Genomic DNA, 17,972 nt, shown 5'->3' with positions numbered 1-17,972 from the left:
GGTGACATGAAGTAGGAGCACTGCTGCAGGCACCAGCCCTATATATATACTTTAATTACTAACACTACAGTGTCTTACATTCCTGTTTATGGTTTAGTTTACAGTTTAGAGAGACGCAAAAAAAAAGAGGTTTAGAAAAACAATTGGATTGTAAATCTATCTTTGCAGATAAACACTTTTATGTGAAAAGAATTAAAGGCCTGTCCCATATAGACTCCTTTCCCAAATATAAGCTTGTTTAGTTTAGTGGTTAAAGCAAATAATAGCCCAGGCTATTAACTGAAGTTTTACGGTTTTGTCCCATTCATCCCTCTGCTGCTCTCAGTATGAAGGAGCTCTGCTTTTCTCTGTTGGGTTCTGGCACTGGAACCTGAGCTCGAACAAAGAGTGGCTGTCCTCCGGCTGCACAGGGAATGTGTAATATGACAGAGATTTACAGCAGGCTGCAGCACCTGTACACATCACACATGCTGTAACACAGAGTGAGCACAAATAAAGAAAAATGATTAAATTCAACGTGCAAAATGTGATAGATTGTATTTCAAATGTGATGTCTAAAGCCTGCAGAAGATTAATGTGCTGGGTCAAATGAAAATAGAGTCTGTCTCTGTGTCCCACTGCATGACTGTGAGCAGTGGAGACAGTCTCAGCCACCTGTTGGACCAGACTGATGTTGTGAGACTGAGCAGACTGCCGGGGGATGTGGTATCTGTGCGCGCCCATGGGTTGCTCACTGGGTGCAATCAAAGGGAATCTAATCCGTCCAGCAGGGAGCGCGCATTCCTGCTCTCAGACACACACACACACACACACACACACACACACACACAAACACACACACGCACAGGGGCTTGCTGGAAAACACGCACTGGGTTTGTTCAAGAAAACTTGCGAGGGAATAAAACTTTCATATCAAGTAGTTGAAACATTCTTTCTGGCCACTAATATTAACCGCTCAAGACCTAAGCAAATTGGCTTAATCTCTAAAAAATTACCCAAAATTAGTAAGGAATGAATTAAAAAAAACAAGAAAATGACCTGCACAAAAAGACAAGAAAAATGTTAAAATAAAAATAAATACATTAATTAAAAAAAATAAAAATAAATACAGAACATTGCTTGAAAAAAAGTGCAAGAAATTTGACGATTTTCAACATTAAATGAATAATAATAATTTTCTGATGTTTCTCTCTCTCTCTGTCTCTGTCTCTCTCTCGCTATAGCTCTCTTTTCTGTCTTTTTTAAAACTAATTTTCAGTTAATTTTCTAGCCAGCTTTTCCAATTTCTTGCAATTTTTGGGACATATCTTGCCAGATTGTTGTCACCTTTTTAGCTTTTTTTTTTTTAAAAAAAAAAATCAAACCAATTTGCAATTTGGGTTTCAAAGTTTTTAATGCTGTGAAAGGCATCTGAACGCAACACGAGAAACTAATGTCAATCCAGGATTTTAAAGTTTTAAACAAGATTTTTTAACAACATTGTGCAACATTTTTTTAGCAATTATGACTTGAAAGCCATGGAAGAGTGTGTCTGTAATATCAGTTTATGTAGCTCATATCATTGCCTACTTTATGTTTATCCTGTTACAGAATAACATATCTGTGTTTCTTCTGCCTATGAAAAGTTACTGAGAGTCATATATATATATATATATATATATATATATATATATATATATATATATATGTTGAATCAAGAATTAGCCCATTTCTCCCCAAAACAGTAGGCAAGTAGGATAGGGATCAGATATGATAGCGACACTGATAGTGATTGTATAGGCTTTTTATATTATATCCCCAGTGATATTATGAAATCGTTCTGGCACAGTGCATTTATAGCTAGTTGATATATATTTTTTTAGTTTTAATTTTTAGGACCACTAAAGTCTATCGTTTGCTAGTGTACATGAAAGAAGCAAATAATTGCTTAGTCTCGAACTACTCGAACCAAAAATAAATAAATAAATAAAATATTGGTATATAATTTAGTAGTTCACCACCATAAAATTATAATGTTCTATGAAGGTTCTATCTGCATTCTGAGTGATTTTGAGATAATGAGCTTCAAAGGTTTGCATTCCAAACAGCATAAGTGCAATTGACCTTTAATTAAAAAAAAGTTTAATACAAGCCCAAAAATGCATATATCTTAAAACAAAACAAAAAAAACCCACCTCAAATAATATTAATGAGGTACTATAGAATAAGAATATACGAATAACTCATAATTCTAAGGTGAAGAGTTAAACTAATCGATTAATCGTTGTAGCTCTAGGTTTAGCCTAATAATTAAAGAGGTATTATCTTGATTGGTACATCCCCACGGTTCCTACGCCCACCCGGGGACTCGCACACGCGCCCCTCTGCACCCCCCCAATCCCCCCCGTAGCTCGCGCCCTCCCCTCGCGCTGCTCTGCTCCGCTCCGGGAGTCCAGCTCGGGGTTTCCGGGGCAGAGGAGCAGGAGCTGAGGACTCCTCACAGCAGAAACGCCGCTCAGCCTCGCATCCGTCCGGTAACTCCGCAGCAAGTGGACCGAGAGGGAGACTGTGGCCGGACAAAACACAGAACCGGACACCAGAAACGGGACGGTGAGTGGCGTCTTTGTGATTAACCGCTAACGTGTATAGTGTAAAGACGACAAACAGTCATTGGACAGCTGAAAACAGTCTGTTGTAAAGAGTCCCATCCGAGAGGAGAGTTTTTAATTAACCGGTTTAAGCTGCTCAGAGGGACTCACCGAAGTATCCGCAGACATTTTTATATCGTGGAAAGTGACGGTGAATTCAGAACTACGAGAAAACACAAGGACCCCCGTGTGTCTCTGAGTCTATGCACTGTGTACCTCCTGCTGGACAAAATAAAAGTCAAAGTGTCCAAAGTCAAAGTGTGTTCTCCTCTGCACGCACTTTGAGCTATATTTTTAATTATTTTTTTAATCAGTGTTTCATTTTCATCCAAAAATCCAGACATTTTTTTCTGCTTGTTAAAAGTCTGTGTTATTTCACTGTTATTTCATCCCAAGCTGTTGTCTCGCGCAGGTTCAGGTCGCCTGCAGCCTCGCGGGTTGATGTGCGCGCGGAGATGCAGGCGTCACTGCTAATGCTCGTCTGCGGTAAGTCCACTGTACTCCAAGGAGCTCTTTAAAGTCAGCCCGTGTTTTCTGCTCCTGAACAAATCCTCAGAAGTGATCCACTGAAGGCTGAAGACTGTCTCCAGGTCACTGGGTTTTCTTTGATTAGTCTCTGGAAAATATGGAGCTCGTGTATTCCTGCTAAACATGTGGATGTTGGGTTGAAATCTTGACTTAAAAGGCCATTGAGGTGATTTGATGTGAAGCCATATCAGTTATTTTTTTGGTAATGGTTTTAAGATCCTGACTTTTGTTCTAGAGAGTGACAATGCTTTGAGAAGTGGTGGTATTATGCAGCCCACTGGCAGACATGCTCACTTGTTTTTATGACAATAAGGACTTAAACACTGGCTTACTTTTTTTTTGCAGTGACATGGCATATATTTTCTGTTTAATTGTGTATTGATTTGTTTTTGTGTTTAGATATTTATATATTTACTTTTTGATAGATTCATACATTTGTGTTTCATGTATGTATCTAATTATTTATATATGACAGACTGACTGACTGACTTGTTGAATGAATGTGATTCACCCAGATGGAGCTTTTATTTTAAAGTCTTACACGTACTTATAATGCCTATTATATACACAAACTCCCAAACAAAGTGGTGGCTAGTTAGACCATTTTTTGGAGTGAAGGCTAGTTTGATTGCAGTCTGCATTTTGCGTTGCGGCGTGGATATTGATTGGTTGATCGCATCAGTGCTGATCAAATGGATGGATGAGAGGAGAAGCAGAGTGCAGAGTGAGTGAATGCAAACTTTTAGACCCAGCGCAATGAACTGTTAAGTTTCTCTTTCACTGCGTCTGGTGTTCTGCAGTGACAACAACGCGCTGGTGACAACAGTGTGCTCTACGCGTAAAGAGTGTGGTGTGATGAATAACCATTCATCAGTGCCAGAAAATATGGGTGTTTAGGGTGTTTTGGGGGTGGCAGAGGTGCACTGTATAGTGCCAGTAAATCACAGTAGGCCCCATGATTCGATAATCAGAATACCTCAGTCAACATTATTACAATATATTGAGATTTTAAATGTTTTGTGATACGCTTCGTATTGCGGTAACATATATATTGTGATATATTGGGATTTATTACATTTTTCAACTATAAATGATGTCTCCAAAGGAAATCTTTATTAACATAATCTAATTAAGATGAAGTTTTGAAGATAAAATTTCTCACCTCAGTTATTATTTCTGTTGCAGCAAAATGTAGTGGGCTGAAAAAGCAATTGATTTGATTACTCTAGTAGGCTGCCAAAACTTTAGTTTGTATTTGCAACATCTTTAATTGAAATAACTGCAAAATTGATACTTGGTGTCTGTGTACTAATACAATATTGCCACACAAAATATTGCGACATTACATGTATCGATTTTTTAAAATGATTATTAGTTTTTGCCCCAACCCCAAATAGTGCTTTTATTGTACCTCTTCCTTTGTTACCTCTGTGAATCATAATTGGAATCAGGATTTGCTTTCCTATACAAAACAGCACAGAGTTTTCTGTATTTAATTCTTCCAAAGTGAAGACAAATGTAGATTTTTCAATCCAAGTCAGGAATAAAAGAAACATTTGTGACATTGACTTCCAGCAGATTTTATAGTAACATATCTTTTTCTCTGTCAGTATACAGAGCAGTCAGCACGGTGCAGAGAAGCAGCAAAGGCTGTGGGCAGAAACAGTAGCCTGAACATGCTGGATGTAAGACTGATGGGAGTATCGGCCCCTGCATGGAGATAAGATAGCTGTGGTTTCTTTTTTAGGGCCCCTGGTGCCCTGCGGGTCTCTGGGGTCGTCCATGCCTCTCTTTCTGTCTCTGTCTGTCGGCCTCTCTCTGTGGGTGGTGTCGCTCTGTTTATGGTCCTCCTAAAACAGCCCAGCTGAATCCGCAAATAGAGACACCCACTCCACACTTACCTCCAGCTCTGTTTAGGAGCCTTCTGGATGCTTGCGTGCTCAGTGCTGCATGTGTACAGTATATATGTGGGTGGGTGACAGAAATAAAGAAAGGCTGGTAAACTAACAGATTTAAAGAAAATATAACATAGCACACATTATTTGATTCTTTTCACCAAATCAGTTGTATTTATCTTATTTAAAAATGACACAAAAAACTTCTGACACCTGCACCACTCAAACCAAAGTGTGTGTGTACTCAGTATTATCAGTTAGCCAAAGATTTATCTGAGTAATGACCCTCAATAAAATGCCTCCTGATGCTTTGTTCCCTGTAGCCGAAGACAATGGGCTCATTGCTCCAGTTAAAGTCTATTAGTGCCTGCTGTTAGCTCTCAGGGTGTCCCCTCACATATCTCTGCTGCTCTTTACGGTGGCTGAGAGTTTTCGGGACACACAGCACCCACCCACCCAGGTTTTTGCAACTCTGTCTTTTGTAGATGAAGAGGAAAGACACTGTAAAGTAACAATAAATATAAATAAATTTGCCTTGCCTTGCTGAGGAAAATGCAAATATGTTTGAAAGTGGTGCTACATGACCATAGAAAACAGAAAAAAGGACGCTTTTGCTGAAAGGTAGAAAACCAGAATGCACTGCATTGCACCAGACCAATAAATGCTCCTACAAACTTGTACATGTTAAACAATACTGGCCAGCTGAAAAGAACCCACCTCAAGGCCTTGAAAATATAATTTTCTAATATGTGTTTTTGGTAGTATCCTTCATAAACACAATATTTTTTAAGAGCAGTTTTGGGATATTTACATTCTGTCAGTGTGGTTGTTGCTGTCATCTCATCACTGGTATGGATTAGGTGAGGCTCAGTTGGAAAAAGGTGATTTCACATACTTTTTCTGCTATATTGGGGAGCAATTTACACACTGATTTATAGGTCCAGTGTGTAGGATTTAGGGCGTTATATAGAAATAGAATATATCCGGGTAAATAATAGGTTTTCTTTTGTATGTAATTAAATGAACATTAGAGTTGTATTTTCATTATATCAGAATGAGCTGTTTTTATCTACATAAGAAGCAGATCCTTGTTTATGAAGGTTGCCATGTTGCACTGCCATGATTCTGTAGTAGCCTAGAACAGACAAACCAAGCACTGGCTTTTAGATAGGGACTTTCACATATTCACCACAGTTCACAGCCCCTTTTTGACGAGTGTCGGTAAAAACAAATCTGTGATACAGCTGTATTCAGTGTTTTTCACGGTTTTATTTGGACAGGAAGAGACCTCTGCGGATAATTTGGCTCCTGGTACAAACCTCCTGAATGTCTGGATCTTAGCGAAAAAAGATGAACACACATCATCAGGTGCTGGGCGAGCGATCCGTCTCCAACTCACCAAACAGGGTCTGAGAAACCGGATTTGTCACATGAACCTGCTTTATTTGGTGTTTTTACTGGTTTAAAGCACCTCATCTGCTTGTTTTGGAGATGAAGAGACCTCTGCTGATAACCTGGGCTCCTGGTCAAACATTTCCAAAAGAAAGAACACTGAAAGAATTCTAACCAGGAGAAGTTTTAGCTGGTTGATATCCACAATCCTCACCACTAGAGCCACTAAATCCCCCTAAATCTCACACTCTCACACGCTCTTTTAAGAAAGACTTGAAAAAATGTGAACCTGTTCTTTGAAAGAAGAAAGGCTGACCTCGTCAAACAACACAGTGGTTAAATGGATCAGAGAAATAGATTCAGCTATCTCAAAATAGGTTCAGGTTTCTACTAGGTAGCTGATGGCTGGATCTTGTTTCATCATTTTATTATGTACTGAGTATTATGTTCTTGGCTGCGGTCATGTCCCACATTAATGTGTGGTGTTTGCTTTACAAAAAGAATCCTTCTCATTGAATCTGGTTCCCAAATTCATCTTGTACCTCTGAAGCCCATTCGTCCCAAAGATTTTTACCATATTCCTCAGAAGTAAAGAATCGCAGTGAAAAGATAAAGGTGTAAGAGAACTTCTTTTGCAACCTCTGAGCGGTGTGGAAAGACTGAAGAGTGTCTGGAGAGGAAGTTAGTGAAAACAGAGAGAGAGACTGGATCAGCTGAGAGAGAATGAGAGGAGGAAATGGGAGACGAGTATGTGTTTTCAGAGTGGAAAGGTGAACAAGTGTCTGACATGACATGTGTGTCCATAAACCTCACACACTGTCATTATACAGATAGGGAGCTGTCCATTCAGACTCCTGACGCCTCTGAAGACAAGCTCCAAGGTCAGGGGTCGTGTCTGAACCCCTGGGGTGGAGAAGGGGTTAATTGGTGTGTGTACGAACGTATGGATGTGTGTGTGCTGAGTGTGTGTGTGAGAGAGAGTGAAAGGTCCCAGGCTCTCAGGCTGATCACAGGGACAAAAGAAGCAGCAGTGCCTCTTCTCTTCTCTTTCTCTTTTCACTTTCTTTTTCTATTCTTCTACTTAGGGGGTGGGGATGGAAGGAGGACCTGTAGGAAGCTTGTAGAGTGTGTGTGTGTGTGTGTGTGTGTGTGTGTGTGTGTGTGTGTGTGTGTGTGTGCGTGCGCGTGTGCGTGTGCATGCTCATATGCATCTGCAGAGGTTTTCGCAAGCAATTTTAATTTTGAGTTAAAAAATAAGGCAAGTGATCTTTTTTTTAAGCCAAAGTACTATGGTAATACTATACTACTCCATACTTGCTGAGGGTGTCATTTGCAACTTTTCAAGAAGTGATGTGATTTAGATAAACTCAGAGAGGGATCAACTAATTTCGGAAGAAGGAAGGAAGGCAGGGAGAATGTAAGGAACTGAGAAGCAAGCAAGAAAGGAAAACTCCACATGAAAGAGGATGGAGGTAAATCCTCTGTAATTCACCTTTCTTAGAGGAGTGTGTGTGTTTTGTCAAACTGCTAACACTCTCCTCAGATGTGTGTGTGGGCAGGTGAGGGCCGGCATTAGGCAGCAGGAGTGAGAGAGCGTGTTCCCCCAAGCCTTTGTAAGCGACAGCCTCCGGAAATGTGCGGATAGCAGAACAATGGTGCGGTAAAGCCCACTAACCAGCAGCAGTAGAGACAGAGAGGCTGAAAAATTAGAGGAGGGGGGGGCTGAAAGGATTGGGACAAAGAGAAAAGAGGGAGAGAAAGACTTTATGCACAGGGGGAAGGGGTGGAGAGAGAGGAGAGGGAACAGGTTTGTTTCTGTGAAAGGACAGTGAGTTAGGTTTCTCCGTTCGACTGTTGGCAGGGGCTTTTCTGGATGAAAGGGGAGGTGGAGATAGAGGAGGAGGAGGAGGACTTGAGGGGGAGGATGAAGGGGCATGGAGGAGGAATAGGAAATGGAGATGGTCTCATTAAAAACAATAGGGTGGCTGGTACAGTGGTGAACCTGAGTGGAGCTACCATGTGCTTACAGTGTGGAGTGGAACAGTACAGTGTACCAGCAGAAAATTTTAAAGAGTCATATTGTCCAAAAACTTAATACATCATGTTTCCATCTTCATTTTTTGGGTTGTGTATGTTATTTGTGTTGCTGTATACTGACCCATCATAACTTGCCCTGATCCTAAACTTTCAGTTTCCAGTGACCCTGCTGTGAAACAGAGAATTCACTGCTGGAAAGATGGACTTAAATAATAATTGGCTGGTGTATGCAGTAGAAATGTAGTAATTATATTATTATACTTTGTGACAGTAGACTTCAAAGATCACATTGAAGTTGAAATTAAATTACTTTTGCACAGCTGTTTGGGGCATACTTTATGATTGGGCTACAATGAACTTTGACTCGATTAACCTGGAAAGCACTTTGGGTTGCCTTTGGGCATGAAATATGCAATATAAATAAATTTGCCTTGCCTTGCTGAGGAAGACACAAATATGTTTGAAAGTGGTGCTACTTGACCACAGAAAACAGAAAAAAGGACACTTTTGCTCAAAAGGTAGAAAACTTACAAGTACCAGAATGCACTGCATTGCACCAGACCAATAAATGCTCCTACATACTCGTACATGTTAAACAATGCTGGCCAGCTGACAAGAAACAATCTGTTATAACAGTTAAAAGTTAAGCTTAAAGAGTTTGAGGAAAAAAATATGCAACTCTACAAAATCTTGGTTTATATTTGATCAGTGCTACTTTGTTTGATCTCTTTTTTGGCCTCCGTGTTCACTGTGCACAAACCAGTATTGTGCCCACTTCCTGCTCACAATTTCTCGATAATACAGCCAAACATGGCACTAAAATGTGTTTCTAAAAACATTTGGGGTAAGAAGTAGGCAATGCAAGAACATCATCTTTATTGATCAGCACTTGATTCATCAGCACTGCCTAGTTTCACTGTTTGATTAGATTTCGGTCCATGTTTGAGAGAGAGAGGCGGGTCTGTCTCTTGATCCACTTCTAAACTCTTCGTGTCCGTGGTGGCAGCATGGGTGGTGGGCAATACGAAAATGTGGAAGTATAGCCTGTAGTTTGAGCAGCAGCCTGAGAGCCAGGGAAACAAATTTTTCAGCAGTTTGCATCATCTGGTGGAGCTTTACCGGGGGAGAAGGTATACCTGGTTAGACAGAGGGAAGTTTACCACAGTTCATTTACACATATTACCCACATTGTTTTGATACAAAGCTGCTTGAAAATGGGCGAAGTATTCCTGTAAGACTAAGACAAATCGTAAGTGCTGGACCAAGCACATACAGCGCCTTAGGGAAGCCCACTGCCCACTCCACCGAAGTCGAGCTGACTGATTCTGGTCCAGCATTGTGACATGAAACAGTGGTTTCTGGCTTAAAATGAAGAACAACGAATGAGCACGGGTGACTTGACTAGCCAATCAATGCCATGGGTAAAATAACACTTGTCAACTGCTGCGCCAGAACCAATCAGAAGTAATAAAAACAATGGTGAACAGTATTGACAAGATAGATGTGCTATCAAGGCTGTTGTAAATCCAGATCTTCTCAGTATCACAAGACTTTGTTGTTTCCACCCTCCTTACCTCTCACATATTACTTTGTGATTGTGTTTTTGCTCTCAGGCACAGGCCAAATCTAATAACAGGTCGTGTTGTGTAGCTTGTTAAAAAGCACTCTCAGACACCTCCGCACCTCTAATTACCTAATAGCAGACAAGCAGCAATTACAGCACTGCACTTTACTGCAGCATGTCAGGATGGAAGGATGGAAAGAGGGAAGAATGGAAGGAAGGAAGAGAGAGGAGAAGAAAGTACTGTGGAGAAAGATACAAATGATGTGATTTTTTTTCATACTTTGGCAGATTTTGACAGAATGTCTTTAGCGACAATGTGTAGTGGTGTCATATTTTAGCCATGTAATCACACACGCACACACACACACACACACACACACACAGAGGTCTAATATAATCTTATAAATGTAGGCCAGTTGTCTCATGTCACCTGTATTTTGAATGATAACGACGTGACAAGTGTTTTTATCTGAAAAGAAGCAAAGAATAAGAGCAGCGTTGGTTAGCTTATTGGGGATCTATGTGTGATGGATCAGTATCTTATCTATGTGTTTTGATAGGTCTGATTTTTAATGTAATACTACAAGTTAGCCTGAAATAGGTACCCTGGCAATTTAGTTTTGCACCCTAAACTTTGGGGGCTTTGGAGAGACCTTTCTTTTTTTTTTTAAAGAATTGTCAAAATTGAGAAATTGAGCCCAGGTTTCACAAATACCAGAATCTAAATTTCTCATCATACAAATTGATAGTGTTTTGTATTTGTTTTCATGAGATTCTCTTCAAACTTTGTAGCCTCTTTGTTGTTCCTCTCATCTCTGAAGTACTTCTCTCAAACTTGACAAAGCTCATCCAGAGCAACAGAATATCCCATTATGCACTAATACAGCCCAGTAACACTCACAATACCATGAAAGCAGGATGTAACATTGACTGCACTAAATATACATATATGCAGATTGGATATTTACTTTGAGCACACAGCATTAGCTTTCGGAATAAGTTTCTAAAGTTTACTAATTGATTTTTATATCATGCAGAAGATGATTTTTTTAGAAACACTGGGAAAGTGTACACATGATTTGAAGTTAAGGAGGCTAAACAGCAGAGGTTGGATGAAGTCTGTTTTGCAAGCCACAAGTAAGTCTTTGCAAACCAATTTGCCTATGTTTCAAAGGGGTAGATATCATGCTTTTCAATCTTTGGGCTTGGGGGAAGGTATCAAGTATTTTTTAAATTAAAAAGGCTTAAGTCCAAATAAAGTATTGAGTTGCAAATGTTTTATGATTTTGTCTAGTTGAATCTTAAGTCATCAGATTCATGGTTGGACTCCACACCTCTGCTAAACAGTCAGCTCCTGTTAGCCTGCAGATACTGTACCTGGAGAGAGGGGGACATATTCAAGCATTGCTTGGCAGATTTGTTTTTTTCCCCACTCTTTTCCCGGGCTCCTCTCCCTGGGGAGACTTGGGGTCATCATCAGTTCAAATCGAAGGTTTAAAGATGCCTTCACACAAACACAGACGCAGTACTCCCCTGTGTGTTTTAAATTATACTCAGAGTATGTGACCTTTGCCTTTGACCACACAGAGGATACCCTCTTTTCTCTTACACAGGAAATTATTACGTTATTACACTCATTACTGGTCATATGCTTACATACAGTCATGCAAACGGAAAAACACAAATGCATGCATATAGCTAAACACAAGTGCACTAGACAGAAAAGTATTTGTAATTGTGTATATGCACACACACATTAGCCTGATTCATATGGCTCAAACAACACACAGGCAAACACACTAAACGCTTCAACTAATGAAATGTGTTCTGTAGTTTTCCCTTTTCTTTCCCTCTAAGCGGAGCCAGATTTTCTTCATCAGAGCTCTAGCACCTATAGTGAAGCCATCATGCACTCTGCATAGTGCTCCATGTCTCCCTGAGCAGCTGCTGGGCACCAGGGCAAACACATAGCACTTTAATCACTAACCAAACCCACAGAAATTCACTCTCTCCGGCTGAGTAACTAGTGGACAAGCTGGTTGACCGACAGACTGCACCCAACATCTGCTGGCCATGTGTGCATTTTAGGCAGCATGGCAGGCACTTTGTTATCAGTGGCTGGCTGCAGAGGAGAATTTTACTGATAGGATCATCGTAATCATCTATGTCCCACTGCACCTTAAGTTGTATGTGCTATGGCTGCACTATTGCACAATTGTTTGTGGTGGGGACTTTAACTTTCATGTCCCACCATCAGGAGCATTTGCTGAGCAGAGCTAGGGATAAAGAACATAGGTTGTTTTTTAATATTATCCAGGTAATAGGGATTTGTTTATCAATTTTCAAATGTGGTCTGACAATACAAACTTGCAGTAGTCTGATCACAAGCCTGCATTTTCCCAGGGTGAATGCAGAGGTCTGACAGACTGTTATGAATGCTGTTTTCTGTTGATCTCCATTAGGGAGTGTTTGTTATTTATGAGAATGGTGTGGTGATGCAAAAAGGGGGAGGCGTATCAAATAAATTTTTAAATACTGGGGAGGGACTTGTGTTTTTTATTTTGGCTTAGGGGAGGGGCACATAACTTTAAATGGTTGTATTTTGTATTTATTTTACAGTTGATTTATAAGACTTTAAATAATGCCAAAATTACATCATTTATCATAGCCAGAATCTGTAAAAACAGAATTTTTTTATTGGATCAGATCTTCAGTCGTTGGATACATCAGGTGTGATGATTTAATCTTCAACTTTTGACTCTTTACTTAAAAACAAAACAACAACAACACCACCCCAGCCACCCCTCTCCTCTGATAAATCAATAACAGTCCTCTAGAATGTGAGTAAATCATCAGTTGCTGCAGATATGTGGGAATGAAGGCTGGGCAGAAGCAGGATGGACAGTGAATGTGTTTTGCGTGTCTGCTGAGTATCAGTCCGTCCTCGCTCTTCACTGTCCACCTGTTGCTGACGGTATTCCATGTTTCCTTTCCAACATGGAGTGATTCAGACGTCTCCAGGATGGGACAGGAATGTGAATGTCTTCTTCAGTGGGACCAGCTGTCTCCCAGTGCCAGGCCTTGTTAATCTAACAGCCTGTGTAATAGCCAGCGTCTGGCCACACTCACTGAAAGCCTCTGTCTGTTTGACAGCCAGGCAGTCAGTGGCAAACACAGGAACAGCTGAGGAAACTCAAAGTCCATGTCAGGCCGAGACAAAACATATAATGAATGCAGTCCAAGTATATGAACAATGGCAAGCTGCTACAAATAAGCTCTGCCTGGATTGTGGAGTATAAAAATTATTAATATAAAATACAAGTTTAAACATATCTGGGCTGTCCTGTTCTTTCATATGAATTTGATATTCAATTCGGCCAGATAGCTCATATTTCGTCGTTTTACAACACATTAAAGATTAAAAACAAAGCAGAAAGAACTTTTCAGAGAGAAAAGTAAAAAAAATTAATAATTTTAAAGTCGATAAAAAGAACAGATTTTAGTACCAAGGTTTTGTGTGCTCTCAGTTCTGTTGTGGTGAATTCCTCAGTGCGGCATTTTTAGACAGTTTTACATATTTGATTAGGTTTAAAAAAGGCCTTTGAACAGAGAATTACAATAATCGAGATGAGTAGTTGTGTGACTTAGCAAGTTTCTTGTTCAATGCAAAATAAGGTCATCTGTTTTGCCCTGTTCATCGGAACCAAAATCTATTTTGTTTTAATTAACCAAAGAAATGTTTGAACCATCCAATTACTAATTAATGAAATGCGGTTTAGAAGAATTAAAGATGTAGGGCTGAGTGAATGGATGGATGGTTTTCGGTTGATAGACTTTGACAGCAGCATTTACAAACAAAAAAAAGTGGCCCAAGATTGATCCATGGGCCATACCACAAAAAATCTTTACAGAATCTCAGTATTTTATCTATACATTTTAAGCTTCTAGCCAACTGAAAAACACATTGCTCCAGATTAGGACTTAAACTACATTTGGTGATAAATCAAATGCTAAAATATATATTTAATTTCCCAAAGTACGAATGTTATGTAGACCAGGCCTCGGCACTACAGCCTGTTTCTTGATATCTCCTTTTTTCTGTCCAGCTGTGGGTCTTGTGCCTTGTCACCAACTTTTACACCACTACCTCTCATACTCTAAAATAATACATGGCATTAAGGTCAGCGATTATTTTCATCAGTGAGGCCCTTGGGGCTGATTAAGGAAGGGAGGAAGTGAGGAAGGTGAACAGAGGGGAGTTGGAGCTGCTGACATGCAGCGGACATTAGAGGAGAGATGGGAGGAGAGAGCTGAGAATAATAAAGAGGTAAGGAGGCAGGAGAACAGCTGGATGTTTGGCTGTGGGGAGTTGACCATCCATCAGTTAAGTGCAGAGCAAAGAGAGAAGAGAGAGACAGAGAGGGAGAATGTAAACTAATTAGCTGGGGGGAGTTGAAAATAAAAAGGCTGTTGACTTTTCTCTGCCCGTGGTTTAAAGTAGCTGTCTGATGGTGAATGCTAAACATATCTGTGCCGCGTTCTAGCACCACACTCACTCCGGTCAGGTATGCAGCTCATTGCCTGTCTTAAAACCATGCTATTCTTGTCTTACTTTCTGTCATAAGCAAGCTGATATTGGATCTGACCATGCTGTCATTTCAATATTCTTGGCAACAGGTTTTGTATAACTCGTAACACCCCTTCTGTGTGAGCAAATTTGTCCTCGGTGTCCATGTGTGCTCTCTTGTCCATCTGTTTGTGTGTTTTTCTTGGTTTCCTTCGTTGTTTACGCTGGTGGATGTGACAGCAAACTGTGTCTTGACAGTCGGTCCCAGTGGAATGTGTCATGTTGATGCCACATCCCCTCCCCAAACCTGACACATAGAGCTGGAGAGTTATTTACTCTGTGGGCTCAGATAGATACAGATGGGTGACAAATTAAAGGTAAAGCCAACACAAAATAAGACACTGGTGCACAACTAGCCTCTAAAACAGATTCTACTGGAACTTGGAACATTAATGCAGGAAACAAACAGCTTTCTTCCAAACTAAATTCACTCCATGAGTTTTATTTTTAAATGATGACAGAGTGCTAACGTGTTTGTGCAAACTCTCACATAGGTGTTTCATCTGGGGAAAAAAAACATTTTCTCATAGAGAATTAGGTGAGAAGACTGATAACGCTCTCATATTTCTAAGCTAAGTAGAAGCTACAGCCAGCAGGTGATTAGCTAAGCATAACGGCTGTAAAACAAACAACAGCTCCTCCCATCTAACTCATGAAAGCAGAGGTAAACATTTTCTTTTATCATTGCTGCTGCACCTGTGAAGCCTTCACAGTCATTTTTGAGACAGTGTGTCCTTGATTTCAGACAGATGTTGTTATATGCAGCCTTCCTTTTTTGTCAGCGATAACTTCCCCTGGCAGATTTTATCTACTGTAGCTAATGCTCTGTCTCCTCCTGCCTATTTTTAAATGTTTCCAGCTGACTCTTATCATTATGAACCCTGCCAAAGGATACAAAATACTACCTATGTACTCAATGATGTGTAATGTGTTTTAAAAATGAAAAATAGCCTGAAGCTAAAGCTAACAGCATCTAATAGCTCAATTATGATTGGAAACCTTTGTATGACATCAAAATTACATGAACTGTGTATTATTTCCAGTGAAATATTACAGTATGCAAACGCTGGTTACTACACTGGCATAACTATCCCACAATGCAATGTAGTAGTGACTACATCATCCAAAACAGACAGTGATCAAGACATATCTGTAACATCAATAAAGCCTCAGTTTAAGTGTAAGATTAAGATTTCACTTTTGAAATGATTTTTAAATTAGCAGTAGAGCTGAATTAAGGTTGGCACAGGCTACCGTGGTTGCACATTTCCAACTGGCAAGGACGCTCTTATGAAATGACATGGCAATTACAGCTCCGTGCGTACAAAAAGAAACATACTGCTGTCTATTCACACATTAGTATGTTCAACAATAGCACATGTATTGGGTATGTAGTGCATAGTATATAATCAGACATAATGCTGGTGATTGCACAGGCCACAGCATATGATTCACAACCATGACAGTACTCAATAAACCATTCACTGTATAGAGGCATTTGGATTTATTGTGTTTCTTCCCTCATTTATCAATTTGCCACCCATCTGAAGATAATCAAAATATAATAAATGTAAAAATGTAGAAAAAAACGTGTTACTTTTTGGAAAGAAAATCATCTAGTTGCTCCAGTCCCATGACTTGGACTAGAGTCAGACTCAAGTCACAAATTTGATGACTTTAGACTCAACTGGACAAAATGAAAAACGACAACTCGGACTTTAACAGCAATGACTCATGACTTCACTTGGACTGGAGTCTTTTAACCTGACAAGACTTGATGCCTTTCCCCTAACCCAAAGAATAAAAAATATCTTGTTAAAAAAATGCGTGAAGAATAAATTCCTTTGCCTTCATGTCCTTATGACAACTATCATGAACACTATTACCAGGAAGTCAACACCCTTCCCCAGATGATCCAGTCTTTTTGAACCAGTCTGACATCCAATCAAGTAACGGCAGAGAACCATGAAGAACTAACGTTACGCCAGTCGGGAAAAATGATAACAAACATAATTATGTGTGTGTGCAAAAACTACAGTTGGTCAACAAAAACGGTATTGCAGTATGCAAAATGTGCAGGTCAAAAACATACAGTGTGAGATGCAACTTCCAACAACAGAGTCTTGACAGAATGGGACTTGACACTTTACCTCAGCCATTTACACAGTCCATCCTGCAGGAACCTCCATCTGTGACCGTCCCAACAAACAAACTGACCTGCTCTGTGTCCCTGTTCATCTGTTAGTGAGAGTTTTTCTTTCGCTGCCTCACATGTAGCAGCACTGTTTGTAAGGAAATGAATGACAAATAAATGTTGTCACATGCTGGCAGCTGAGGCACTTTTTAAAAGGTTTGGTGAAGGCTGCTCTTGTGTGCTGTACTTTCTGTTTACTGACTGGTCCAGAGCAGGAGGGAAATCAAAGGCAGGGATGAAAGCTGGGAATAAGAGCGGAGCTCACCTGGGGGTGGGGGGTGGGGGGGGAATTCATTTGTGGGAACTTGGATGCCCTGCAGACTACACAGTGCGTTCTGTATCACTGCCTCTGACAGTTAAAGCATTGCCTCATGTGGAAGACCTGTTGGCTCAGAGTCACGTTTCATCTCCCTCTGGCATCAACAGAATGATATCATGTCTTTTTTAAGTGTTAGCCAGAATAAGTTAACAACAGCAGACAGTTTGTCACCTGTTTGGCATCCTGAACGGCGTGCTGCAGTAATACAGATGTAATATCATACATCTGCGTGAAAAGCAGTCTTTGTGGAATGATATGAAGGCTGTCACCTTTATGATACCAAAAGCAGGTCAATAATGGACCCTAATGTAGTGTGAGGCTACGAGCGGCTAAACAGCTCAATAGTGCACAACATGGTGCAGGGCTACAGTGCACAGCCTGCTGTTACAGGCGAATGGCTGGTTGAATAGCAGTGCTTTGTGAGCGGAGACCCTCCCATACGCGCACACACGCACACACACGCACACACACACACACACACACACACACACACACACACCTTCTCTTCTCTCAGCTGTCAGCCTGCATTCCTCTCGGCTTCTCCATTTATGGCTACAGACGAAAGATAAAGAAGAAGGAAAGAAACTCTGATGTCTAATCAACCACTATATCACCCCCGTCCCTGTCAAAGCTACAGTATTGAGTTTTATTGTTGTTTTTAAACATTATGTTGTTGAGCTTTTATTGCCTGTAATGGACAGGACAGTTTAAGCGTGAGAGGGAGAGACAGAGGGGGCGACATGCAGCAAAGGGTCGAGGCTGGAATTGAACCCACGGCCGCTGCGGCGA

The 17,972-nt window shown here is 40.4% G+C and overlaps 1 protein-coding gene across 2 annotated transcripts in view; it reads left to right on the top strand.

Annotated features, from left to right (window-relative positions):
• The first annotated feature begins 2,444 nt into the window (after window positions 1-2,444).
• lamb2 (laminin, beta 2 (laminin S)) overlaps window positions 2,445-17,972 on the top strand; it is a 61,443-nt gene continuing 45,915 nt past the window's right edge. For both annotated transcript variants that reach the window (XM_088082581.1, XM_042491459.2), the window contains exons 1-2: window positions 2,445-2,589; window positions 3,040-3,113. In XM_088082581.1, the coding sequence (XP_087938707.1) occupies window positions 3,083-3,113 (31 nt within the window). In that variant the 5' untranslated portion in view covers window positions 2,445-2,589; window positions 3,040-3,082. The remainder of the gene's footprint in view (window positions 2,590-3,039; window positions 3,114-17,972) is intronic.

Source organism: Plectropomus leopardus, chromosome 9, assembly GCF_026936395.1.
Source record: "Plectropomus leopardus strain MGB_pleo_1.0 chromosome 9, ASM2693639v1, whole genome shotgun sequence".
Lineage (NCBI taxonomy): Eukaryota > Metazoa > Chordata > Actinopteri > Perciformes > Serranidae > Plectropomus > Plectropomus leopardus.
Note: the sequence above shows the minus strand (reverse complement) of the source record. Positions and strands in the feature narration are given on the sequence as shown.